The sequence below is a fragment of the Oryza glaberrima genome, chromosome 9 (assembly GCF_000147395.1).
Source record: "Oryza glaberrima chromosome 9, OglaRS2, whole genome shotgun sequence".
Classification (NCBI taxonomy): Eukaryota; Viridiplantae; Streptophyta; class Magnoliopsida; order Poales; family Poaceae; genus Oryza; species Oryza glaberrima.
The window spans coordinates 20,805,320-20,826,802 of record NC_068334.1 but is presented as its reverse complement, the minus strand read 5'-3'; the positions used below and the strand labels follow the sequence as shown (position 1 = coordinate 20,826,802).

The window sequence follows — 21,483 nt, the reverse complement described above, 5'->3', positions numbered from 1 at the left end:
TTTAGGCAATCGTCCTTAGAGAGGCAGCGCATGCAGTGTACATTATATGCAAAAGAGAAGAGAGAAGAGAGAAAGGATTAGAAAAGAGAAGAAAATAAGATATGCAGCTGACATGTGGGTCATATGTGCTTTGTTTTTTTTTTTTGCTGACTAGGATGCCACGTCAGTGAAACCACCCATATATACTATCTAGGGATCTTGAGTGAACGGTTTTGTATAGTTTAGGGGTGGAGATTTCTGGTTTTGTGGTTAAGGGACCTTAAAAAATCTCGCTGTTAAGTTGAGGGACCTCCGGTGAACTTATTCCATATTGGGAACAGCATCGTCAGACCTTGGTTGCATATGGGCCGAGGCCAACATTATCCAGGGCCCAAGGCCGATTAAACATCTACCTAGACTTGGAGGCCCAATGGAGGACAGGTACCAATCTACCTGGGCCCAAGGCCATCAGCTAGCGCGCGTGCGTGACAAAGACGGCCCAGCAACACCTAGGTGTGGATCGGCCGCAGAATGCGGAGGAAACGAGATGCCCTTCATACTGTGATGACAAAGTGATGTGTGGTATCAACATGGAGGTTCCGTGTTCAATCCTTAGCACATTTAAAGTTTTTTTTTAAAAAAATATTTAGAGTGACGTCCCTCTCTTTAAATCTCGTTTTTTAAAATGTAGAGAAAACCATGAGCAACGCAGCGGCGGAAGACGGCCATCGGTGGTGTATCAATTTGCTAGTCGGCCGTACACCGTCTGGCGGGTCGTTGTGTTTGGCATCTGCGGTTCTGCACAGTACTCTTTTCTAACCGTCCGTCCCTAGACAACTTCTTTTTTTCACCGTGTTTGGCAATGCATGCATCGTACTTCGATCGATGTGAGAGACATAGTACGGCACTGTCTGGGACGACCGTCTCAGTGATCATCGGCCGTACCGTACGTGATTATTCCCTGAACGTAAGTACGCACTCGTGTGAAAACGACGAATTGCCCGTCCTTCCGCAAGATGGCACATGCCAGATGCAAAGAAATTTTTATGTATTCCCTTCATCTTAAATTATAGGGTGTTCTGTTTTTTAGGATAATCAAACTCAGTAACTTTTAACTAATAATCGTACTAACCATACACACAGTATTATACATGTTATATCATAAGATTTGTATTTTAAAATACTTTCATTTGATGCTAATTTTATATTTGTTAGGAACATAGCATGAAATAAATTAATGTGTTATTTATGACCATGTAAAAAAATATAATTTGGGACGGAGAGACTAACACACTAAAAAAGCATAAGCTAGTAACTCGTGCACAATACTGTTAGGAGGTGAACCAAATCTCTAAGGTGTTATCTTAGATGGCTAAAACAATCCAAAACAATACCATTCTCATATAAAGTCTAGAACAATAATATAATTTGAGAACTTTTAGGTACAATACGCTGGTAGTATATACTGCTATATAAACAATTCAATGGTGAAGATTGATTTGATCTTCCACTTAAATAGATCATAGTATAAAATTTATAAGGGTAAATTTATCTTTTACTTTGTTATTCCACAGGTTTATTTATGTTAAAAACAAAATAGTTGATCTAGATAAAAAAATTTGGTACCATCATCGGGATTGTATAAATATATGTAAACCTAGCTAGCAAGATTTGGAATGTGTAAGGCTTTTCACGTATATCTGCTATGGTACAACCTAATTATTTGATCTGTAATTGGTCATTTATAACTGACGTATGTATGTAGATTTTTAATGATGATCAGAATTGATTAGGAATCGTGCCGTTGTGGCGTGTGTCATTGTCTCTCGAAGGCACACAAACGAGATCGAACGGAGGTTAACTCTCAACCATGAAATTCATAGAAACCCCTTTCGCATTTTCTATAAAATTCCTGATTTACCCATCTATATGCCGGCAGTATATTGTACAGTAAAAGATCTCTATAATTAATTTTCCGTTGCATATGAATAAAATAACCCACAAGGAAGAAGTGAGGGAGAGAGAACCCCATCTAATCCATCCCAGCACAGCCAACCCTGTAGGGATCAAGTAGTAGTATCAATAATTAATAAGCAGCAGGTGACCAGTGGAATTGATCCATCGATGTGTGATGATGATGAGCATGAGGAGGCGGCATATAATTAGCAGTAGCTGAGCAGCAGAGGTAGCGGGAACAAAGGGAGGCATCAGCTGCTCGTGCAGTTTCCTCTCGGTCGGCCGGGGACAACCGGAATCTCGCAACATATATCCCTGCACCCATGCATCGCCTGCACACGCATCCATCGTTTTCACCAACAATTCAAGCACATACATGCATATGCAAGGATCGATCGATCGACTCTCTGATCAACCCTGCACGCTGCAATATATATGCTTAGCTGCTGTTGCGTGATTCCGGCCGATTTCGGCGGTCAATCCGTGCATGATTCAGCGTGCAGACTACAGTAGGAGTTGGTACTATGCGCACGTTGCTTTGGACCCACTCGTACGTGCATAGTATATGTGCAATGTACGTAGTAACGCACGGCATGTTTCGCTATTGCCCGACACGGCCGCGCCGTGACGCGCACATACGTCGTACCGTGCTAACTACTCTCACCTTTTCATGTGGTTATCATCATGCATGGGACTTCTCTCGCATAAAACCATATCAACCAGATTAACTGTAGCATTAGTTTGTATACTAATATTATAAGTTGAGGCAACCTAGTTAGGAGGGATGTCCAGATTTATTGTACTAGGACTTCTAGGTTTTTTTTTTTTAAGACGGGGGTGTACATTCGTATTTGCAACAGTTTGATCGAGTAATAGCTATATAGTGTGTATGAATGAACAATAAAATTTACTGAAGGTAGCTGTACATGTTAGACGACCGGGGTGACAGGCGAGGTTACTACTCCCTCCGTTTTACAACGTAAGTCATTCTAGCATTTCCCATGTTCATATTGATGTTAACGTAGGAATATGAACATGAGAAATGCTAGAATGACTTACATTGTGAAATGGAGGAAGTAGCTATGAAGATCGATGGAGGAATCGAAGGGTTGGCAGGTGGGGATAGGAGGGAGAAGACAAAGTCGCGTGAGCCCACTCTCGTGATCGGCTAAACATCCGATCGATATCCGTCCAAGCGACGCGAGACAAGGTGCAAGAAGAACATCCGCCCCGGTACCTGCTCCTGCTGGGCAATCCCATGGCAGCCACACCTCCCCTTTTTCAGCGCAACAAAGGGGTCTTGCTTTCTTCAGCTCTCTCTCTCTCTCTCTCTCTCTCTCTACCTAGCTAGTACACCATATATAGCTAGCTTCACTCCCATCTCTGTCTCCTCCTTTCTTCACTATGATTAACCAATGCTGCATGTGTGTATGTGACTACGGTTGTCCAATTGTATTTTTTAACTAGTTTGTAATTGCACTCTGTTTTATCGTTGGACTCTATTCCGTTGGCTTTCTTAAAAAAACCAGTTTAGTAAAATGAAGGTGGATATGAAAGAAAGACCTCATATATATATATATTGATGTTTATTAAGAGATAATGAGGCTCGAATCTTGGCTGGCTAGCCCACCAACTTGTGGTGCTAGCTGATAAGACTCCGAGTCTTTCTCAAGCTAGATCGGTGAAGTAATCTTCCATCTACAAGAATGTGACTATGGTTGTTTATTTCAACAGGTTTCCATATGAAGATTGTAAAATATACGAATGCGACTCTACGTACAATAGGCCATGTGTATATTGTCACATATCGATTCAACACGATAAGTTTTAGTATAATTGAAAATGAAGTTTCAACTCTGGTGAGATTATTGTCTAATGTGTGTTTCCCGGTTGACTCAAAAGGCATTCTTTGAGCTAAACAACACTTCACATGTCTTAATTTTGTATTTGTACGATACTTCATGTCAACATCAGACATGTATCTTTCGGTGATGGTTAGCTTATAGGTAAAGTAATAACGATATGTTTGTGACATCAAGGCAAGATATGTATCTCAACTAAAAAAATATCTAGGGATTGGGTAATTTCAAAGATACGACTAAGTTCACACAAATATACATACCACGGGCTAGTTTGATATCAACCGACGACTTAACTTGTATGTGACTAGCTAGCTAGCAGTACATGTTACTTGGTGAGCTTAGCAATTCGTAGCCTACAACAATGAGGACATGACCAACTTTTTCGTGGGAGAAAGGAGAGGAGGAAAGTAGGAGTACTACATAATTGATTATACACTTGGTGGTCCTTTTCATCTTTTGAGTCATCTTGATTTGGCTTCTTCTCCCGGCATCATCAGGGCTCAATCATCACTCCAGTTGGGCCCTTTCTCCATTTATTATGTAATTATTAATCAAGTAGTACTCTGATTGTTCCCATTGAGCCCTAATTTTGAAATGACATGGAGATGGTCTCTGTCGTCCCTATGTTCAATTTGACTGCAGATAAGTTCCATCGACATAGATCAAGAGGTCGATCACAGCTTTTCGATCTGAAGTGAAAAACCATCGCTTCTTCAGTTAGTCATGCATGCAGCATGCATATAAATATGTGATATGCCGTTGCATATATATAGCATTATAGACTAATCGATTGATCAATCAATCCGCTGTGCAAAAAGTGCAAGATCACTCGAATTAAACTGTGGTCCTAGTAATAATTAACCGGCAAAGCTCAAGTACGTACTATATGTACGAAGCCTGTCTCACTCAATTTATTGTACTCATGAATGAACTCAAATCAAGCTCTCTAATCAATCGAGCTAACTTTGCATGGCATAGCATATGGTCAGCTTCTAGTAGTCAAGGTTTTTGGTTTCAAAAAAAAAAAAAAAAACAGGCAAGATGTACATCCCGTACGGCGACGTATATATACACACATGTATGTTGATTCTCTAATGATCTAGATCACTCTGATTATTGCTATTATTAGTGTAGTACACACATTGACGTGTGAGTCACGGTTTCACCTAAGTTAGCTCACACAAAGGCCGACCAAGGATATATATAAGATGAAAATTTGTTATTTTTATTTATATGAATATCATTAATTAATTAATTAAGCAAACACCAACAACTAAAGTTGATCCTGTCGCAATAACAAGAGTTAATTAATTAGTTGCATATCTTATCCTACCAAAAATGAGAGAATGAAATGTACACTACGACCATGCATGTACATAGTCAAATTTTGACTATATTTTTTTGGTTGGCCATATCTGGTTCCTTCTGCATATAATCTATACCGTTGCCCTGTTAGTCATGGTCAACCAATTAATTCTTTCTTGTCCCTAAAAAAAAGATTAATTCTTTCTTGCGACGAAATGGTGATAAATTTGACGGGGAGATCAATTGTGTAATACACATTATTCCAGTTTAAGCATCGGTTTTGAAATAATGCCTGCAGTGTTTGTTCACTGAATTGATCCTGTGATGAGCATGCATGTATGGCTTTGGAGCCAGGCGCAGTGCAGCAGTTTTCAGTACTGTTCACTATAGCCTCGTGACATTGCAGGCATAAATCACAGCTGGCTGATCATCTTTTTTAACATGCACAGTACATGGTTTGTCCTTTGCGAATCTAAACTTGTGCACACATATAGTTGTATTATTGATTTCATCTAGTGTACCAATTAATTAATCTTAGGACAACAGCTAGCTTGTTTGGGGTGAGAATATTAAGGTCAGATCATCACATGCAAACGGCCTTCCCTGTTTCACTTGTCGAGTTCTTGCATGCAGGCCTCCACATGCATGCATGTATTCATGCGTTAAAATAGGTCAGAAAGGAATTTAATCAAACAGTAAAATGTGTATAGTACATTATTTTTATGCATGGCTCAGTAACATATGCCAAACGAACCTGTACAAGACAGAGAATGTCTTGAACACACAATGTGATGGCAATGTTGGATGTGTGTGCGTATAGGTAATTAATTGATTGGATACATGCAAACAAGTTTCAATATAATATGCATTAAGTGAATTATATAATTTATTTTCTAGATTTGCCTTGATTCTTTCTTACACTTAGTAATAACCAAGTGTAAAAATCATTCCTATAAAAAAAATGTAAATCGCATTCAATCTATTAATGTACACACTTATCATCTCCCTCTTGCGTTAATTGTTCTTTTACACGCACACACACGAGGGGTTTGGTTTTGTGGTTTGTCCCGTGCTCACATATTTGCTAGCTAGCTCAATGCTAATTAAATTTGGTCATAATATTTATGTGTATATCCTCACTTGCTTGCTCCATCCTCAGAATAGGCCCGAAACAAGCCATCCAAACCCGTGTGGATAGGTTCCACAACAATGAATCCAATCAAATGTACTCTAATTTCCATAAATTATACGCTTAGTTCCAGTTAGCCATACCAGTGCCATATCAAGAAACTTTCATGTTGCCTCGTGGAAGTTGAGATTGAAGCTACTACGGGAGAATCGGATGTCGGTGTGCGATGTTTTGATTTCTACGGTATTATATAAATTCTAAAATAATTTTGGGAAATGGCTAGTTTAATAAAAACAAAAAAAATATTCTTTTTATGAGGAAGCCATGTATGCATGATATGTGGGTCTAATAATCTCACAATATACCTATGTGAACCGTGTAACCCCTCCGCCTAGGGATCCGCCTAATATTGGTCTCTAATGTTTCGGTCTTCAGCGTACTATCTAAATTCTGAGAAATTTTTTCAGGAAATAGCTAGCTAAAAAAAAAAACTTTTCTTCTTTCCTTTCAAAAGTAAGCTTTACATGACCCATGGGCCCAATGGTCCCCCCATGTGGACCCCCCCACCTCCCAGGACCCACCCCGTTCACACGCGCACTCCTCTGGAGACTACCCAATATAGATTGATTATGATTCAGTTATATAAATAAAATGATTTTTTTGTTGAGCAAATAAAATCGCATTTCACGAAGAATGTCACGGTAACTAATTCCATGCTCCTTAGAGACGATGTGCGGGATTCCTATCAAGGCAATACTACAATATAGTACCATATTTATTTCTTCTATCTTGTTCTTGTTCCTCTCTCTTTCTCGTCTGAGCCATTTCTCCGTGACCTTTTCTTTTCATGGCTTGGCACTATGCTAGCTTCTCCTCCTCCCTCTTCTAATTTCTTCTTACCCTCTCGCTGTTGTTTGTGTATTTGTTTGCTTGAGTGCAACTTATTTGTTTGTCATATCCCTCTTGCGTTAACCGCGTACCGTTCTTTTGCATGCACGCATGAGGGTTTTGGTTTTGTGGTTTGCCCTGTGCTTACATATTTGCTAGCTAGCTTAATGCTAAATTTGGTTATAATATTTATGTGTTTCCTCTCTTGTTTGCTCTGTCCTATTGTCTTCCGGATTAGAAGAGGCCTGAAGCGAGGCACCAAAAAATCCAAGTGGTCAAGTTCCACCACAGTAAACCTAACCAACCGAGGCACGCTTAGTTTGTGTATGCATATTATAGCTTAGTTCCAATGAATTGTTCCGGTGCTATATATGTTGAGAAAAATTCCATGTTACCTCCCTGTGGAACTGGGGATTGAGGCTACTATCTACACTCTAAAACATTATTTTTTTGAAATGGCTAGCTTAAAAAAACAAACATTTTCTTCCTTTTTTATGAGGAAGCCATGTGTACGTGATATGTGGGTCCAATAGTCCCCATACACCTGTGTGAAGCGCACAACCCCTCCATATCGGTCTCCAATGTTTTGATCTCACCGTACTATCAGAATTGAGATAATTTATAAGGAAATAGCTAGCTTAAAAACATTTTCTTATTTCCTTTCATGAGGAAGCTAGGCATACATGATCTATGGGCCCACGTTCCCCCATAATACACACCCATGTGGATCGCGCACAACCCCTCTCCCCCCCTCTTCCCTAACATGCATGTTTGGAGGTCCGCCTATATTGATTGATGATGTTTCTCTTGAGTAAATAAAATTGCATGTCATAGTAACAAATTACATGAAGACACTGCGTGGGAGACCATATTAATTGGTCAAGGTGATCAGATTTGAGAGTGTAATATATGTATCATCCAAATTCCGGCTACAACCTGCAAAATGTTAAGTACACTATCATCTTTGTGTTGTGTACATAATTCCCCTTATTGTGCATGTGCTACATACATCCATTTATGGTATACCATAATTTTTGAGGGGGGGAGGTGGCAACAAGGGTGAAACCCTGATTAACTTGGCCTAGAGCAACCAAATTGATCAAGATACGTGTAATAGTGTTGCTGTTGTGGATGATGTTTTGAGCCGTGTAGTTTTGGGTATGTCAGAATAATTTCATTGAATTTGATTAAATGCATGATTGAAAAACATAGGAATGTATCTTAGAGATATATGTTAATTCTAATTAAGTGCTAAATATAACATAGATTTGTCTTTCTTATCTTCTGGTGTGAAAGGTTATATGTGTGGACCCCGTCCGCACAACCCCACGTAAGCATCATGGTCCCACTAGTCAATTTTTGTCCCTCTCACGTGAATAGCGCAGCTATTTAGAATAAAAGAGGTGTCACAACTCCAATAAGATTTATCATCGGCACCGTTCGAGCAAACTTCCATCGTGCCACGGACCACCGCTATGGGTGGCCGTTGATCAAGACCTACTTAGTAGGGGAGAAACGGATGCTAGGAAGTTTCAATCTCGACCATCGGATTATTTATCTAAATTTGGATACAAAAGCTTTAGGAAGATAGAGATCAATTTAATATATCAAATTCTCATTATCTTAAAAAAATACTAGATTAACATCAACTCTTTTTTTTTTTCATTTCTATGAATAACGAGGTACACGCATGGGGGCGACCTGTGGGCCCAACCCAGTGGTCCCCACAGTCCTGCGTGGGCATTGTGACCCGGCCTCCACCCCCAGGTTTGCTGTCTCCCTTTCTCTGGTAAAATAGCATCACCTGCTCTGTGCTGTGGATGGCGTAGGCAAAGCTAGCTAGCATATATTGGCGAGATATATATCAGCTTGCAACCACTCCCACCACCACCACCACCACAATAGTGTACTATTCCCCGGCGAGAGATATCCTAAACTCCAAAGCAGGTAGAGTTCAGAGAAGTGAGTGATTGGGAAAGAAACAAGCGGTAGGGTTCATTCCCCTCCTCGGTTCCTGTGTGTTTGTGTGTGTGCCACACATAATTCCTCTCTCCTTGATGAATCATCTGGCCACTATATTTTTAATCTCTCTTTGCTCGTTTGGTGTGTTGCTCCTGTTGTTTTTAAGGGTTTGGTTGGCTCAGCATAGCTTTCCCAAATCTTTGTTTTTCTTCTAACCTTGTTCCTCTCTCTTTCTCGCCCGAGCCATTTCTCCGCGACCTCTTCTTCTCCCTCGCTTGGCACGGTGCTAGCTTCCATATCTCTTCCTCTTTTGATTAGTTTCTTCTTCTGCCGTCTCGCGGTTGCTTCTGTGTTTGTTTGCGTGAGTGCAACTTGTTCGTTTGTCATCTCTCTCTTGCGTTAATTGTTGTTTTGCATGCAAACATGAGTGTTTTTTTTTTGTTTTGTGGTTTGTCCTGTGGCAGGAACCACACATATTTGTTATCTAGGTGAATGCTAAATTTGGTTACAAGTATTTATGTGTTGCTCAATTCTTTCACTTGTCTTTTAGATCAGAAGCGGCCGGAGGAGAGGCAGATAGATAAACAGTGCCAGCCATGTCGCCTCCTCTGTGACTTAAATTGGACTGAATTGATCAGGTGGCTGCGCCTCACCTGAAGCCAACAAAGTAAGCAGCGAGAGGACGCGCCGCCAGGGTAGGGAGAGCAAGCTATATATCTAGCTGTGCTGTGCTGTAGTGATCGATCTCTCCCTGTTGTTTTGCGGGGATGGCGGCCGCCTCGTCCGCACCCTTCTTTGGGCTCGGCGACACGCAGATGCCGCCGCCGCAGAATCCCACCAATCCAGCCCTCCACCACCACCCCAACCCCTCCCCCGCTCCCGTCGCCGCCGCCGCGCCCGCGCCGAAGAAGAAGAGGAACCAGCCTGGAAACCCAAGCAAGTGTTCTTTTTTGATCGATTGATTTCCCCTTTCTTCTTCGTTCGATTGTATCGTGTTAAAATTAATCAGTTGTCGATTCTTCTCGTGCAGATCCAGATGCGGAGGTGATAGCGCTGTCGCCGCGGACGCTGATGGCGACCAACAGGTTCGTGTGCGAGGTGTGCAACAAGGGGTTCCAGCGGGAGCAGAACCTGCAGCTGCACCGGCGAGGGCACAACCTGCCGTGGAAGCTGAAGCAGAAGAACCCCAAGGAGGCTCGCCGGCGCGTGTACCTGTGCCCGGAGCCGTCGTGCGTCCACCACGACCCGTCGCGGGCCCTCGGCGACCTCACCGGGATCAAGAAGCACTACTGCCGCAAGCACGGCGAGAAGAAGTGGCGCTGCGACAAGTGCTCCAAGCGCTACGCCGTGCAGTCCGACTGGAAGGCCCACTCCAAGACCTGCGGCACCCGCGAGTACCGCTGCGACTGCGGCACCCTCTTCTCCAGGTCCGTATGCTTCGATCTTGATCTTCCTCGTCTCGTCCATGAATTGATTCGTTCACGATCTAAGTTAATTAATTCGAGTAATTGATCCATATCTTTGCAATTAATTCTTTCGCGAATTGAATTGACAGCAAAATCGGCTGGCTAGGATAGTAGCTAGATAGATATATTCCTTTCGAATTCAATGAGGTATTATTATCTTCCTGTTTTGTTCGTTCGCATGATTGGGTCATGATGAACTCGATCGCGGGAAAGTGATCGATCGATTTGATGGGTGGTGGTGGTAGTACGCCTTTGTTAGGGTTAGCTAGGGTTGTCGTCGTTCGTTCGTTGCTATAGCTCGTTGCTCCGCCATGGAAGAGATTGGATTCCTTCGAGAGAGAAGGAACGGTAGGGACGACGACGATCTCCATAGACGCCGCGCGCGCGCGTGCGCTGCGTGCAGTGGATCGAGCATGAAATGCGACGAGAGGGCATGAGCGCTGCTGCTCCCACGTGAACCGTTCTTGTCGGGAGGAGACGGGAGAGATATGCATCCTGACATGGGCGACGGCTCAAAAAGGAGCCATCTCCTCCTTTTTTCAACCTCGGAAACCACGCTCCTCTCCTCTCCTCTCTCTTCCCCCACCTGTTCACGTGGTGAGACATACGCGCCCCCGTCGTTCGTCTGCAAGCTGCTACAAGCCACGGCATCCAATCCAAACATGCCTCGCAGCGCGGCGGCTGGCTAGCTTGTTTCTCATGTGATCGTGTAGCGCGGTGGGCAACTGGCCGGCAAGCAGTGTACTGTACTACTGCTGTTGCTGTGCTTGCTTGACCCATGCGTCCGGTAAAAATCTTAGCTTCTTCTCTCTCTCTCTCTCTCTCTCTCTCTCTCTCTCTCTCTCTCTCTCTCTCTCTCTCTCTCTCTCTACCTCCATCTATCTATATCTCTGGCATACTGCACTGTCATTGGTTTTAATTACTAGCTAGCTGCATGAAAATTATTAGCCACAAGCCTGCATGCAGCCGGATGCATGGATTGGCCGCTAGCTGGTGTTTTCTTGTGATTTATGCTTGCTACTCTCTGTTGATAGTAGCAGCAGATATGGTGCTAGTGCTACAGCTAAGATGATTTATTTTCGTTATTAATATTGGAGGTTTTTATGCGAGAATTTCATTTCTGTAGCTGTTGCATGCGTACGTTTACTCATTCATTAATTATTTGGTTTTAGTTGCCAGCCTGCAACTAATCTGTACGCAATCAATCTACAGCTAGTAGTGACCAAGTATTTTTGGCAGTGAAATAAATTGATGATTAATTGAAATACTATCCTTGCATGCCATTAATTCTTCAGTTTTCTTCACCTCTGTATTACTGGTGATATGCACTAGTCATTAATAGTACACTTAAGATTGTTGCCAGAGCAGTGACAATAATCTACTGCTATGTATAGATTCCATGTTTTAATTACTACCCACAACTGAGACACCAGTAATTAATCAGCACATTTAAAATTCCCGCCATGTGTGATTTTCAATATATTGCAAATCAATGATGAATATATAAGCTTAATTGATTGTAAAAATGAACTGCCCATTTTTCTTTTTGCGAGGAAAAAAATGACCTGCCCATTATATTACAATGGAATATTGATCAACTGGCACTTAGGCTCAGTTTGAAATTAATCTCGTTAAGCTTTTTGCAACTTTTTTTAAACCACTATGTGTGTATTCTTTTAAAAAAAGTTAATTATATACAAGTTTCTTTTAAAAAATAAAAAATACTTATTTTTATGTTTATAATAGTTAATACGGAATTAATCATACGCTAATAATATTTCTTATTTTACTTGCCTGCACCAAAACTAAGCCAAACCATTCGAAAGAACGGAGCCTTAGTTATGCATGTGTACACGCTTATATCATATGCTAGCCAGCTTTGGTTGCAGACCCGGTCACAGAATATGTTGAGAAAAATTCACTATTATTTTGTAGCAAAAAAATATAATTTCACTCTAACTTGACTAAAGAGGCTGATCAGGGAACTGCCGTGCGCGCCGCACGTGCGTACCCAACCGTGTTCGAATCCCATTCGACGCGTGTGTTCACATTCTTTTCATTCTTTATCAATGCATACCATACCAAGTTACTCCTTGGTATCCAAAATTTAAAGGCTGCTTTTTTTAGCGAAAAATATAGTTTCACTCTAAGTTGACTAAAGAGGCTGATCAGGGCGTTGTCGCGTCACGCGTGCGTTCCCACCCATGTTCAAATCCCATTCGACACGCGTGTTCACATTTTTTTCATTCTCTATCAATGCATACCATACCATGTTACTCCTTGGTATCCAAAATTTAAAGGCTGCTTTTTTTAGCAAAAAATATAGTTTCCCTCTAAGTTGACTAAAGAGGTTGATCAGGGCGTTGTCGCGTCACGCATGCGTGCCCACCCGTGTTCGAATCCCATTAGACGCGCGTGTTCATATTTTTTTCATTCTCTATCAATGCATACCATACCAAGTTACTCCTTGGTGTCCAAAATTTAAGGGCTGCTTTTTTTAGCGAAAAATATAGTTTCCCTCTAAGTTGACTAAAGAGGCTGATCAGGACGCTGTCGCGTCACGCATGCGTGCCCACCCGTGTTCGAATCACATTTGGCATGCGTATTCACATTTTTTTCCTTCTCTATCAATTAATACATACCAAATTCCTCCACCATGGTATCCAAAATTTTAAATTAAGGCTGCGCTTGCATACCCACCCGTGTTCGAATCCCATTCGGCACGCGTGTTCACATTTTTTCCCTTCTCTATCAATAATTAGCCAATTAATCCCCTAACCATTCCATTTTTCTCCCTTTTTTTGAAATTTTTTTTGGCTCACTGTCTGATTTACATGTCGCTGCTCTCTCCTCCTGGCTCCTCGCGCGCGCCCAAATGACCGCTCGTAAGCAGTAACCGGTCAAACAAAATTTTGGGCGCCGTGGGAGACTGCATACGCGCCGGTATCCAATGCGAGTTGGAGCCGGTTGCATTACAAGGCTATTTTGCAAAAAATACATACCAAGTTTCTCCACCATGGTATCCAAAAATTTAAAGGCTGATTATCCTGGCTATAATTTAGTGTTCATGTTCACTCCAATAGTGAATGCTATAGCTCCTAGCTAGCTCCAATAGTGATGCTCCAGAATTTCAAAAACGAATTTCATTATTGCCCGCAGTGATTGAAAAGTAGTTGTACTACTCACTGTAAATATACTATAGCGCCATATGTGATCATGTATAGTGGTACAATGAATTTTTACTGAGATTATTTCACGCATGCACAATGCATTCCATGAAATAATTTGATACATTTGTGTTCTTCACATATTGGATCAAAATATGCAGGAGGGACAGCTTCATCACCCACCGCGCCTTCTGCGACGCGCTGGCGCAGGAGAACGCGCGCATGCCGCCCATCGGCGCCGGCGTATACGGCGGCGCCGGCAACATGGCACTTGGGCTCACCGGCATGGCCGCCCCGCAACTTCCCGCCGGCTTCCCTGATCAGGCCGGCCAGCCGTCGGCGTCGGCCGGCGATGTCCTCCGCCTCGGCGGCGGCAGCAATGGCGCCTCTCAGTTTGATCACCTCATGGCCTCGTCGTCGGGCTCCTCCATGTTCCGCTCGCAGGGATCGTCGTCCTCCTCGTTCTACCTCGCCAATGGCGCCGCCCATCATGCTCCCGCTCAGGACTTCGGCCCGGAGGACGGCCAGTCTCAGGCCGGCCAGGGCTCGCTGCTCCACGGCAAGCCGGCGGCGTTCCATGATCTGATGCAGCTCCCCGTGCAGCACCAGCAAAGCGGCAATGGTAACCTCCTCAACCTTGGCTTCTTCTCCGGCAGCAATGGCGGCGTCGACCAGTTCAACGGCGGCGCTGGAAACGGCGGGCAGGGCAGCATCGTTACTTCTAGCGGCCTCGCCGGCAACCACGGCGGCGGCGGCGGCGGCTTCCCTTCTCTGTACAACTCGTCCGAACCGGGCGGTACACTGCCGCAGATGTCGGCGACGGCGCTCTTGCAGAAGGCTGCACAGATGGGTGCAACGACGAGCAGCTACAACGCCGGCGGCGCCGGTGGCGCGAGCTCGCTGCTCCGTGGAGCTAGCTCCCACGGGATCAGCGCCGGTGAAGGGCCGGCCAACGAGAGGTCGTCGTACCAGAATCTCATCATGGGCTCCATGGCGAGCGGCGGCGGTGGCGCGGGTTTCGCCGGTAGCTTCTCCGGCGCGTCTGGATTCGGTGGCGCCGTCGACGACGGCAAGCTGAGCACGAGGGACTTCCTCGGCGTCGGCGTCGTCCAGGGCATCAGCGGCTCGGCGGCAATGGGGCCGCCGCGCCATGGCGCGGCCGGCCTCCACGTCGGCTCACTGGACCCGGCAAACATGAACTGAAGTCATCACAGAGAAGAAAAAAAACAATAGAAGATGGAAGGAGATGATCATGCTGCTAATTTCATTTCATCATATCAGAATTAGTCAAGAAACTGGAGGTAATTAATTAAGAAGAGAAAAGCGATCTCAATCCATGCAAGATGGATGTTTCTGGGGAAATCTGGAGCTGTTAATGGTGAGTCGTAGTTGCTAGCTAGCTAGCCAGAGCTGGGAGGAATAATAATAATACCTGGATTAAGTGGCCAGAACTTAATTTTGTACCGGTACATTTCGTTTGTTTTTCATGTGCTTTTGGCAGGGAAATGGGTCTCTTTTGATGTGAAGTCATCATGTGAAGGCCTGACCCCAGACTAGAATCAATTCAAGCGCGCACTGTGCCTGGATTAATTAATCTTGGAGTTTTATTGCTTGTTTTGGTGCACATATATGCAGGTACAGTGGCTTGATCATCTGTGCTCTAGCTAGTCTCGTTACTGTCTTACTGATTACTCATCAGTGTAAGGCTTAGCTATAATATTTCATGTTGGTTTCTTCTCTGGGTGTGCTGCTTTCAAAGTTGAAAGGGAGGAGCAAAAGCAAGCATCATTAAATGTGGGCTTTGGCGTAGTGTCAGTATACACTGTCACTGTTTGATCTGAACAGCAAGCAAGCAGCAGCAGCATAAGACTGAAGAAGAAGGTTACAAACAGATCGACCAAAGAAGGCACGCATCCCACTGTCCTAATAACACGGCTGTGTTGCTTTGCTCGATCGCTTCCGTAATTATTCCCTGCTTGGCTTCTTCCTTCTTCACTTCACTGTCCAGGTCCAGCTGAAACATTGCATTGCTGCAATGCTTTCTACTAGCAAATTAAGCTACTATGCTGCGACCACAGTGCATTCAATTGCACACTCGACATGTACTACAGGGAGAGCTCAGCTCACATAGGGCAGGATTATTATTATTATTATTGATATATATGCATATGTAGAGACACACACAGAAAGGTGCTACTACGTAGCTACCGAACATTTGGAAGTAGCTAAATGCTACAGAACAAGAGTTTTGGATGAAGTTTGTCCACGTGAAGAGAGAGATAGAAACTTTGAGAGAGAAAGATGGATGCATGCAAGTCTGTGCAGGTCAGAGGTAGCCAGGTCTCTCTCTGTGAGTACTGTGCACTGTAACACACTGGGGTGAGCGGCTGATTTCACAGGAGAGTGTTGCGTATTGGGGGTATATATCTACTTGACATTTTTGTTCAACACGGTTACGGTAAAAGTGTGTTTTACATTTTTCTGAGGAGTTTAAGTTTTGACTCTTGTCTAGCTACTTCCGCTAACCATTACAAAGATCAACCCTTGCTTTTTTGTTCGTATTAAGAATTCGCCCCCTGGCAACTGGTTTGGCGATCAATATTTTTCACAATAAAATTGAAGTCGTTGTGCAATTACTTTCTACCTTTTCCCCAATTACAAGGAAATTCACCCCTGGCCACTGGTTGGGTGATCAACGGTTTTCGCAGTACCCATAGTGTCAATATGCATGGATGCATAACTTCAAATGCAAAATAATCCTACTAGTAGTATTCGTTAGAGAATCAATACATATGTTAAAAATTGGCCATATGATTTAGGAAGGAGATGTGCTTGCTGGTACAGTGGCAAACGCACACAGTTTTAGCCCCATCGAGCCGCGTTCGACTCTAGGACGCTCGCAATTTCCAATGAATTAATATTTGATACCAAGCTCCTTCTTGGTCGTCTAGTGTACATATTGATATGATTTAGTACCAGTTATGCTTGTTGGTGCAGTGGCAAACGCGCACAGTTTTAACCCCATCGAGCCGCGCTCGACTCCAGGACGCTCGCAATTTCCTATGAATTAATATTTGATACCAAGTTCCTTCTTGGTCGTCTAGTGTACATATCGATATCGATATGATTTAGTACCAGTTACGCTTGTTGGTGCAGTGGCAAACGCGCACAGTTTTAATCCCATCGAGCCGCTTTCGACTCCAGGACGCTCGCAATTTCCTATGAATTAATATTTGATACCAAGCTCCTTCTTGGTCGTCTAGTACTACATATCGATATGATTTAGTACTAGTTAATTTATTTCCTATCAAGCTTAAATTTCTATATATAAACAAAAGATATATGGTAATATGTTTGCATTTTCCACGTCGATCCGGTTCGACTCTTTCTGTGTTCGCAACAAGAGAAATAGATGGGTGCGCTTGGTCTCTGAATTTGGAAGAGTAGTGAATAAAATGGAGGGAGAAGAAATTAAGAAGCGTACAAATTAAACCTACAAAGTTATTAATTTGAGTCGTTTAGTTGAGAAAGTTTGTTTCACGATAGTTAGGCCTAAAACAAAACTCGCAACTCCCCTTTCATTGATTATTGTATGGTAGTTTAATTTAAAAAAGTCCAACACCATCGATCTTCACCAACAACTAATCAATATACAAATGCATCGGTGCGTAAAGATTATACACGGACTGACGGACACTCCTATTTCAAAATTGTTCACATGCACTATCAATATATGGCCTGTATAGCTCTAATTAGCTATAGCATCAATATATTTTATGATAAATCAACGGCCAAATTAGTCGAAGACCTTTTCAATATACCATGTAAATTAAAATGAACAGAGATATCATTAATTTGATTTGCATATATAAGTGTATTTGTCTGATATTCTGAACCAAATTAAACAAGACCCCATATACATGCATGAATTGAAAACTGATTTCATGTGTGCAGTCGATCGATCGTCCATAAATATCCTACGGATTATATATACGTACATTTTTGTGGATGACGTGCATTCTGTGATGACAGTACTCCAGTGCATAATAATGACGTTTGTGGTCCTTTGTTCGTTACATGTACTGATGGCGACAAAGTAATTCGTCCTATCTCTATATACACGCAGTCGTCCTGAATACTTTGCCGCTAGCTTAGCTGTCGGCGTCATGCGATAAGTGTCCAGGTTCCTGACTCTTCTCTGTGTGGCTTCGTTGATAGTATATATAGTACTATCCCCACCATTTCTTATCGTACATGTGGTCTCGAACATTTACATTTAATTCGTTTTGAGCGGTAAACAATATGTTAATTTTAACAATAAATTACCAGTTAGTTTTTTTTACTGAGAACTGTATAGTACTCCCTCCGTCCCATAATATAATGGATTTTAAGTTTTTATTTGTATTGTTTGACCACTCGTCTTATTCAAAAAATTTGTGCAAATATAAAAAACGAGAATTTGTGCTAGGGTACTAAGGATAATAAAGTAAATCAAAAAAAATAATAATTTCAAATTTTTTCGAATAAAACGAGTGGTCAAACAGTGCAAGTAAAAACTATCCCTTATATTATGGGACGGAGGGAGTATGTCAATTAGGAACTTTGTTTGCTCTCGGTCGTACCGAGCTAGCTAGGGCAGAAGTTACATGAATTAATTAATCCTAAAAATAAGGTAAGTACGTCTAGACTAATTAGTTATAACCATTATCATCAGCTCTTAATTAAGCAAGTCATGTACTCCAGCTTTATTATCTACTAATTTATTAATTGCATGACTATAACCCTGTTTAGATGGGACTAAAATTTTTTAGTCCCTATCACACACTGGTGGAGAAACCATCTTTGGTCGGTCCGGCAAAATCCACAATAGTCCCGGATCCAAAAAGAACCGGGACTAAAGATTGTTTTTAATCCCGGTTATAAAAATTTTGATCTTTAGTCCCAGTTCATCCCTTGTCAGATGTATGTCAAGGGGCCGAGGATCTTTAGTCCCGGTTGGTGTTAATAACCGGGACTAAAGATTACCACTTTAGTCCCGGTTGATAATACCAACCGGGACTAAAGATTAAGATGATCTTTAGTCCCGGTTGGTAATACGAATCGGGACTAAAATTAAACACGTAGTATATAATTCCTATCCCTTATCCTCTCATCCACAGTTACGGATCGAATCTCACCCCTCTCCTCAGATCCATCCTCTCTAACTCTCTTCCTCATCCCCTCTTCTCCAACTCCTCCCCTTCCTCCTCTCCTCCCCCTTCTCCCCTTCCTCCTCCCCTTCCCATCCGGCGGGCCGGCCGGCGGCGGGCGGCGGCACCGCGCGGGGCGGGCGGCGGGGCCGCGCCCGGCAGTCGTGGCGACCGGTGGCGGCGGCGGCATTTTTTTTTAATTTGTGATGATTCACTGAGATGTATTTGACTGAGAAGTTACAAATTTGTGATTCATTGTTTGGATCTGTGATGTATTTGAGTAATTTTGTGATTCATTGTTTGGATCTGTGATGTATTTGAGTAATTTCTTAGGATATTGTGATGTATTTGATTTGTGTGTATAAGTAACTTTATGATTTGTGATGTAGATTTGGTGATGTGAATTTGGGATGTTAGTTTGATTTGGGGATTTGCCTACTTGATTTGGGAGAAAATAAAAAGGAAAAAAGAAAAAGGGACCAACTGTACTGCCCGCTATTGTCTCTTTAGTCCCGGTTAGTGGTCTAAAGATACATCTTTAGTCCCGGTTATTTTAATCGGGACTAAAGATGTCCATCCGGTTGGAAAACCGGGATTAAAGGGGGTTCCTAACCGGGAGTAAAGATGGTTTTTCCACCGGTGACATTGGATGTTTGGACACTAATTATAAATATTAAACATAGACTATTAATAAAATCCATTCTATAACCCTGGACTAATTCGCGAGACGAATCTATTGAGCCTAATTAATTCATAATTAGCCTATGTGATGCTACCATAAACATGCGCCAATTATGAATTAATTAGGCTTAACTACACGAGGTTGACGAAACAGGAAGCATGTGCAACTGGTATTCTGTATGTACCAGATCGAAGAGGTACGTAACTCAAATCTTCTTGTCGTCGCCTTGGCCTAGCTTCCAAGTTTTAACTGTGCGTAAACTTACTGCTGGTAAGCTATAGCTAGCTTGGAAAGGCGAGCTCTCTTTGTCTGAAAGTGTGTTCTGATTTCTCTCTGTCTGAAAGTGTGTTTCTGATTTCGCTCTGAATCGGTCACGGCCGGCGAACTCATCGATCGGCGCCGCAGTCTCGCAGAGAAAGAGAAGAAGAGCCTCTTTTGGCTAGCTTGTGTTTGGTGACTTCACTTCAGACTTCAGAGAGGCCCGTACGTACTACATATATACTGTTCCGGGATTCTAGTAGCACAAAGTTACACAGTACTGCAGCTAGCATGCACGACTGTCTACTGTCTAATCCATGCATGCATATATACTTGTGTTTGGTGAGAGATTAATGTTCTCCGGCCTTCTGTCCTGGATTATTGTATGCATGCATATTGTCTGTGTCAAAGAGTCAAGCTTAAGAGTACTAGAGATGGTACTTCTTGTGGCTTTTGTTGTAGCTTTCTACTTTGACATATCGTCCATTGCCAACTAGTACTATATGGACTTATGCAGCAGTGGCTCATGTGTAGTAGTAGAACTTAGCTTGGAAGTTATAGTAGAGTAGCATATGCTTGAGAGGGCGATTTCAGATATCCATTTCTTTCGCTGCATGCATGCATGGCAAAACTTTAGTCTGTTGACTGTGCAGGCTGCTGCTGCTCTCTGCATAGGCGCAGCCTTGCATGCATGCAAAGCTCGCTGAAGAGATCTGCACACTTGTCCTCATCGTCTCTTTCTCGATCGATCGATCACATGCACACTCTCACAGTCACAGTCTCAGGCTCAGCTCACACAGTGCCACGAACACACAGATCAGGAGAGAGATGATCGATCGATCGATCGATAAGCTAGCAGATGCAGTACGTTTGATGCTTTGTTAAAAGCCCTGGGACAAAAAGAACTGCCTTTTTTGTGGGAATTATTGCACACACCTGCATGATTGCATCCCAATCCGATCGATCGACTTCATTCAAACTCCAGATCCCTACATAGCATAAACGCGCGCGTCCTGCATATATAATGCATGCCTCTCTGAAAAAAGGGAATTCCGTGTGTTCCTGTGTGCCACATTGATGCCAACCGGCTAGCTTGTACAGTGCCGCCCCCCGCTCGACTGCACAATGCCGTATGCGGTTTGGAGGCGGCCGCGAGGTTCTATTTGGAAAGCTTGAGATTCTAAGAAACAACAGAAGTAAAACCAATCATCTAGTCAAAAATCAAAATTTACAAAGTTGAGTTTCATATCTTTTGAATTTTTGACTTCCAATTAATTTATATTTTTTTAATTCTCTACAGTTATGAGTTCTTAGAATCGGAACGAGAATCTATAGATAGACTATTTGAATAAGTTAGAGATTCAGAGAGAAACCGTAGAAACTCTCCTAAACAGGGACTTACACCGCGCCATCACTGAGCGGCGCATGTGTAGAGAGATGCTAGCTAGGAGGGGTACACACATGTGGGGTGGGGTGGGGGGGGGGGGGGGGTTGTTGTTGTCTTTGGTGGTGGCCGGGCGCGGTTGGCTTGTTGCACCGGCAAGCATATATAAGACGGCATATGCAGCTGACCATATGGGGCACTCTCGATCTCATATGGGATTAGGTGTGTGGTACGTACGGTGTCGCATGCATATGCT

At 42.9% G+C, this 21,483-nt stretch overlaps 1 protein-coding gene across 4 annotated transcripts; it reads left to right on the top strand.

The window, feature by feature from the left end:
• Nucleotides 1–8,954: 8,954 nt before the first annotated feature.
• LOC127784854 (protein indeterminate-domain 5, chloroplastic-like) lies at nucleotides 8,955–15,326 on the top strand. 4 transcript variants are annotated; one of them, XM_052312256.1, is made up of 4 exons: nucleotides 8,955–9,107; nucleotides 9,637–10,017; nucleotides 10,112–10,508; nucleotides 13,876–15,326. In XM_052312256.1, the coding sequence occupies exons 2-4, from the start codon at nucleotides 9,849–9,851 to the stop codon at nucleotides 14,915–14,917; spliced, it is 1,608 nt and encodes a 535-aa protein (XP_052168216.1). In that variant the 5' UTR covers nucleotides 8,955–9,107; nucleotides 9,637–9,848; the 3' UTR covers nucleotides 14,918–15,326. The 4 variants fall into 4 exon arrangements, with proteins under 4 accessions (XP_052168216.1, XP_052168213.1, XP_052168215.1 ...); XM_052312253.1 differs by having other exon boundaries at nucleotides 8,956–9,107; nucleotides 9,632–10,017; XM_052312255.1 differs by lacking the exon at nucleotides 8,955–9,107 and adding an exon at nucleotides 9,125–9,442.
• Nucleotides 15,327–21,483: the final 6,157 nt, after the last annotated feature.

Excerpts from the sequence above, each read along its gene's own strand:
- LOC127784854 (XM_052312256.1), top strand. The coding sequence starts at position 9,849 with ATGGCGGCCGCCTCGTCCGCACCCTTCTTTGGGCTCGGCGACACGCAG. Across the intron at positions 10,018-10,111 it reads GAACCAGCCTGGAAACCCAA|ATCCAGATGCGGAGGTGATA; the intron begins GCAAGTGTTCTT and ends CTTCTCGTGCAG. Across the intron at positions 10,509-13,875 it reads TGCGGCACCCTCTTCTCCAG|GAGGGACAGCTTCATCACCC; the intron begins GTCCGTATGCTT and ends CAAAATATGCAG.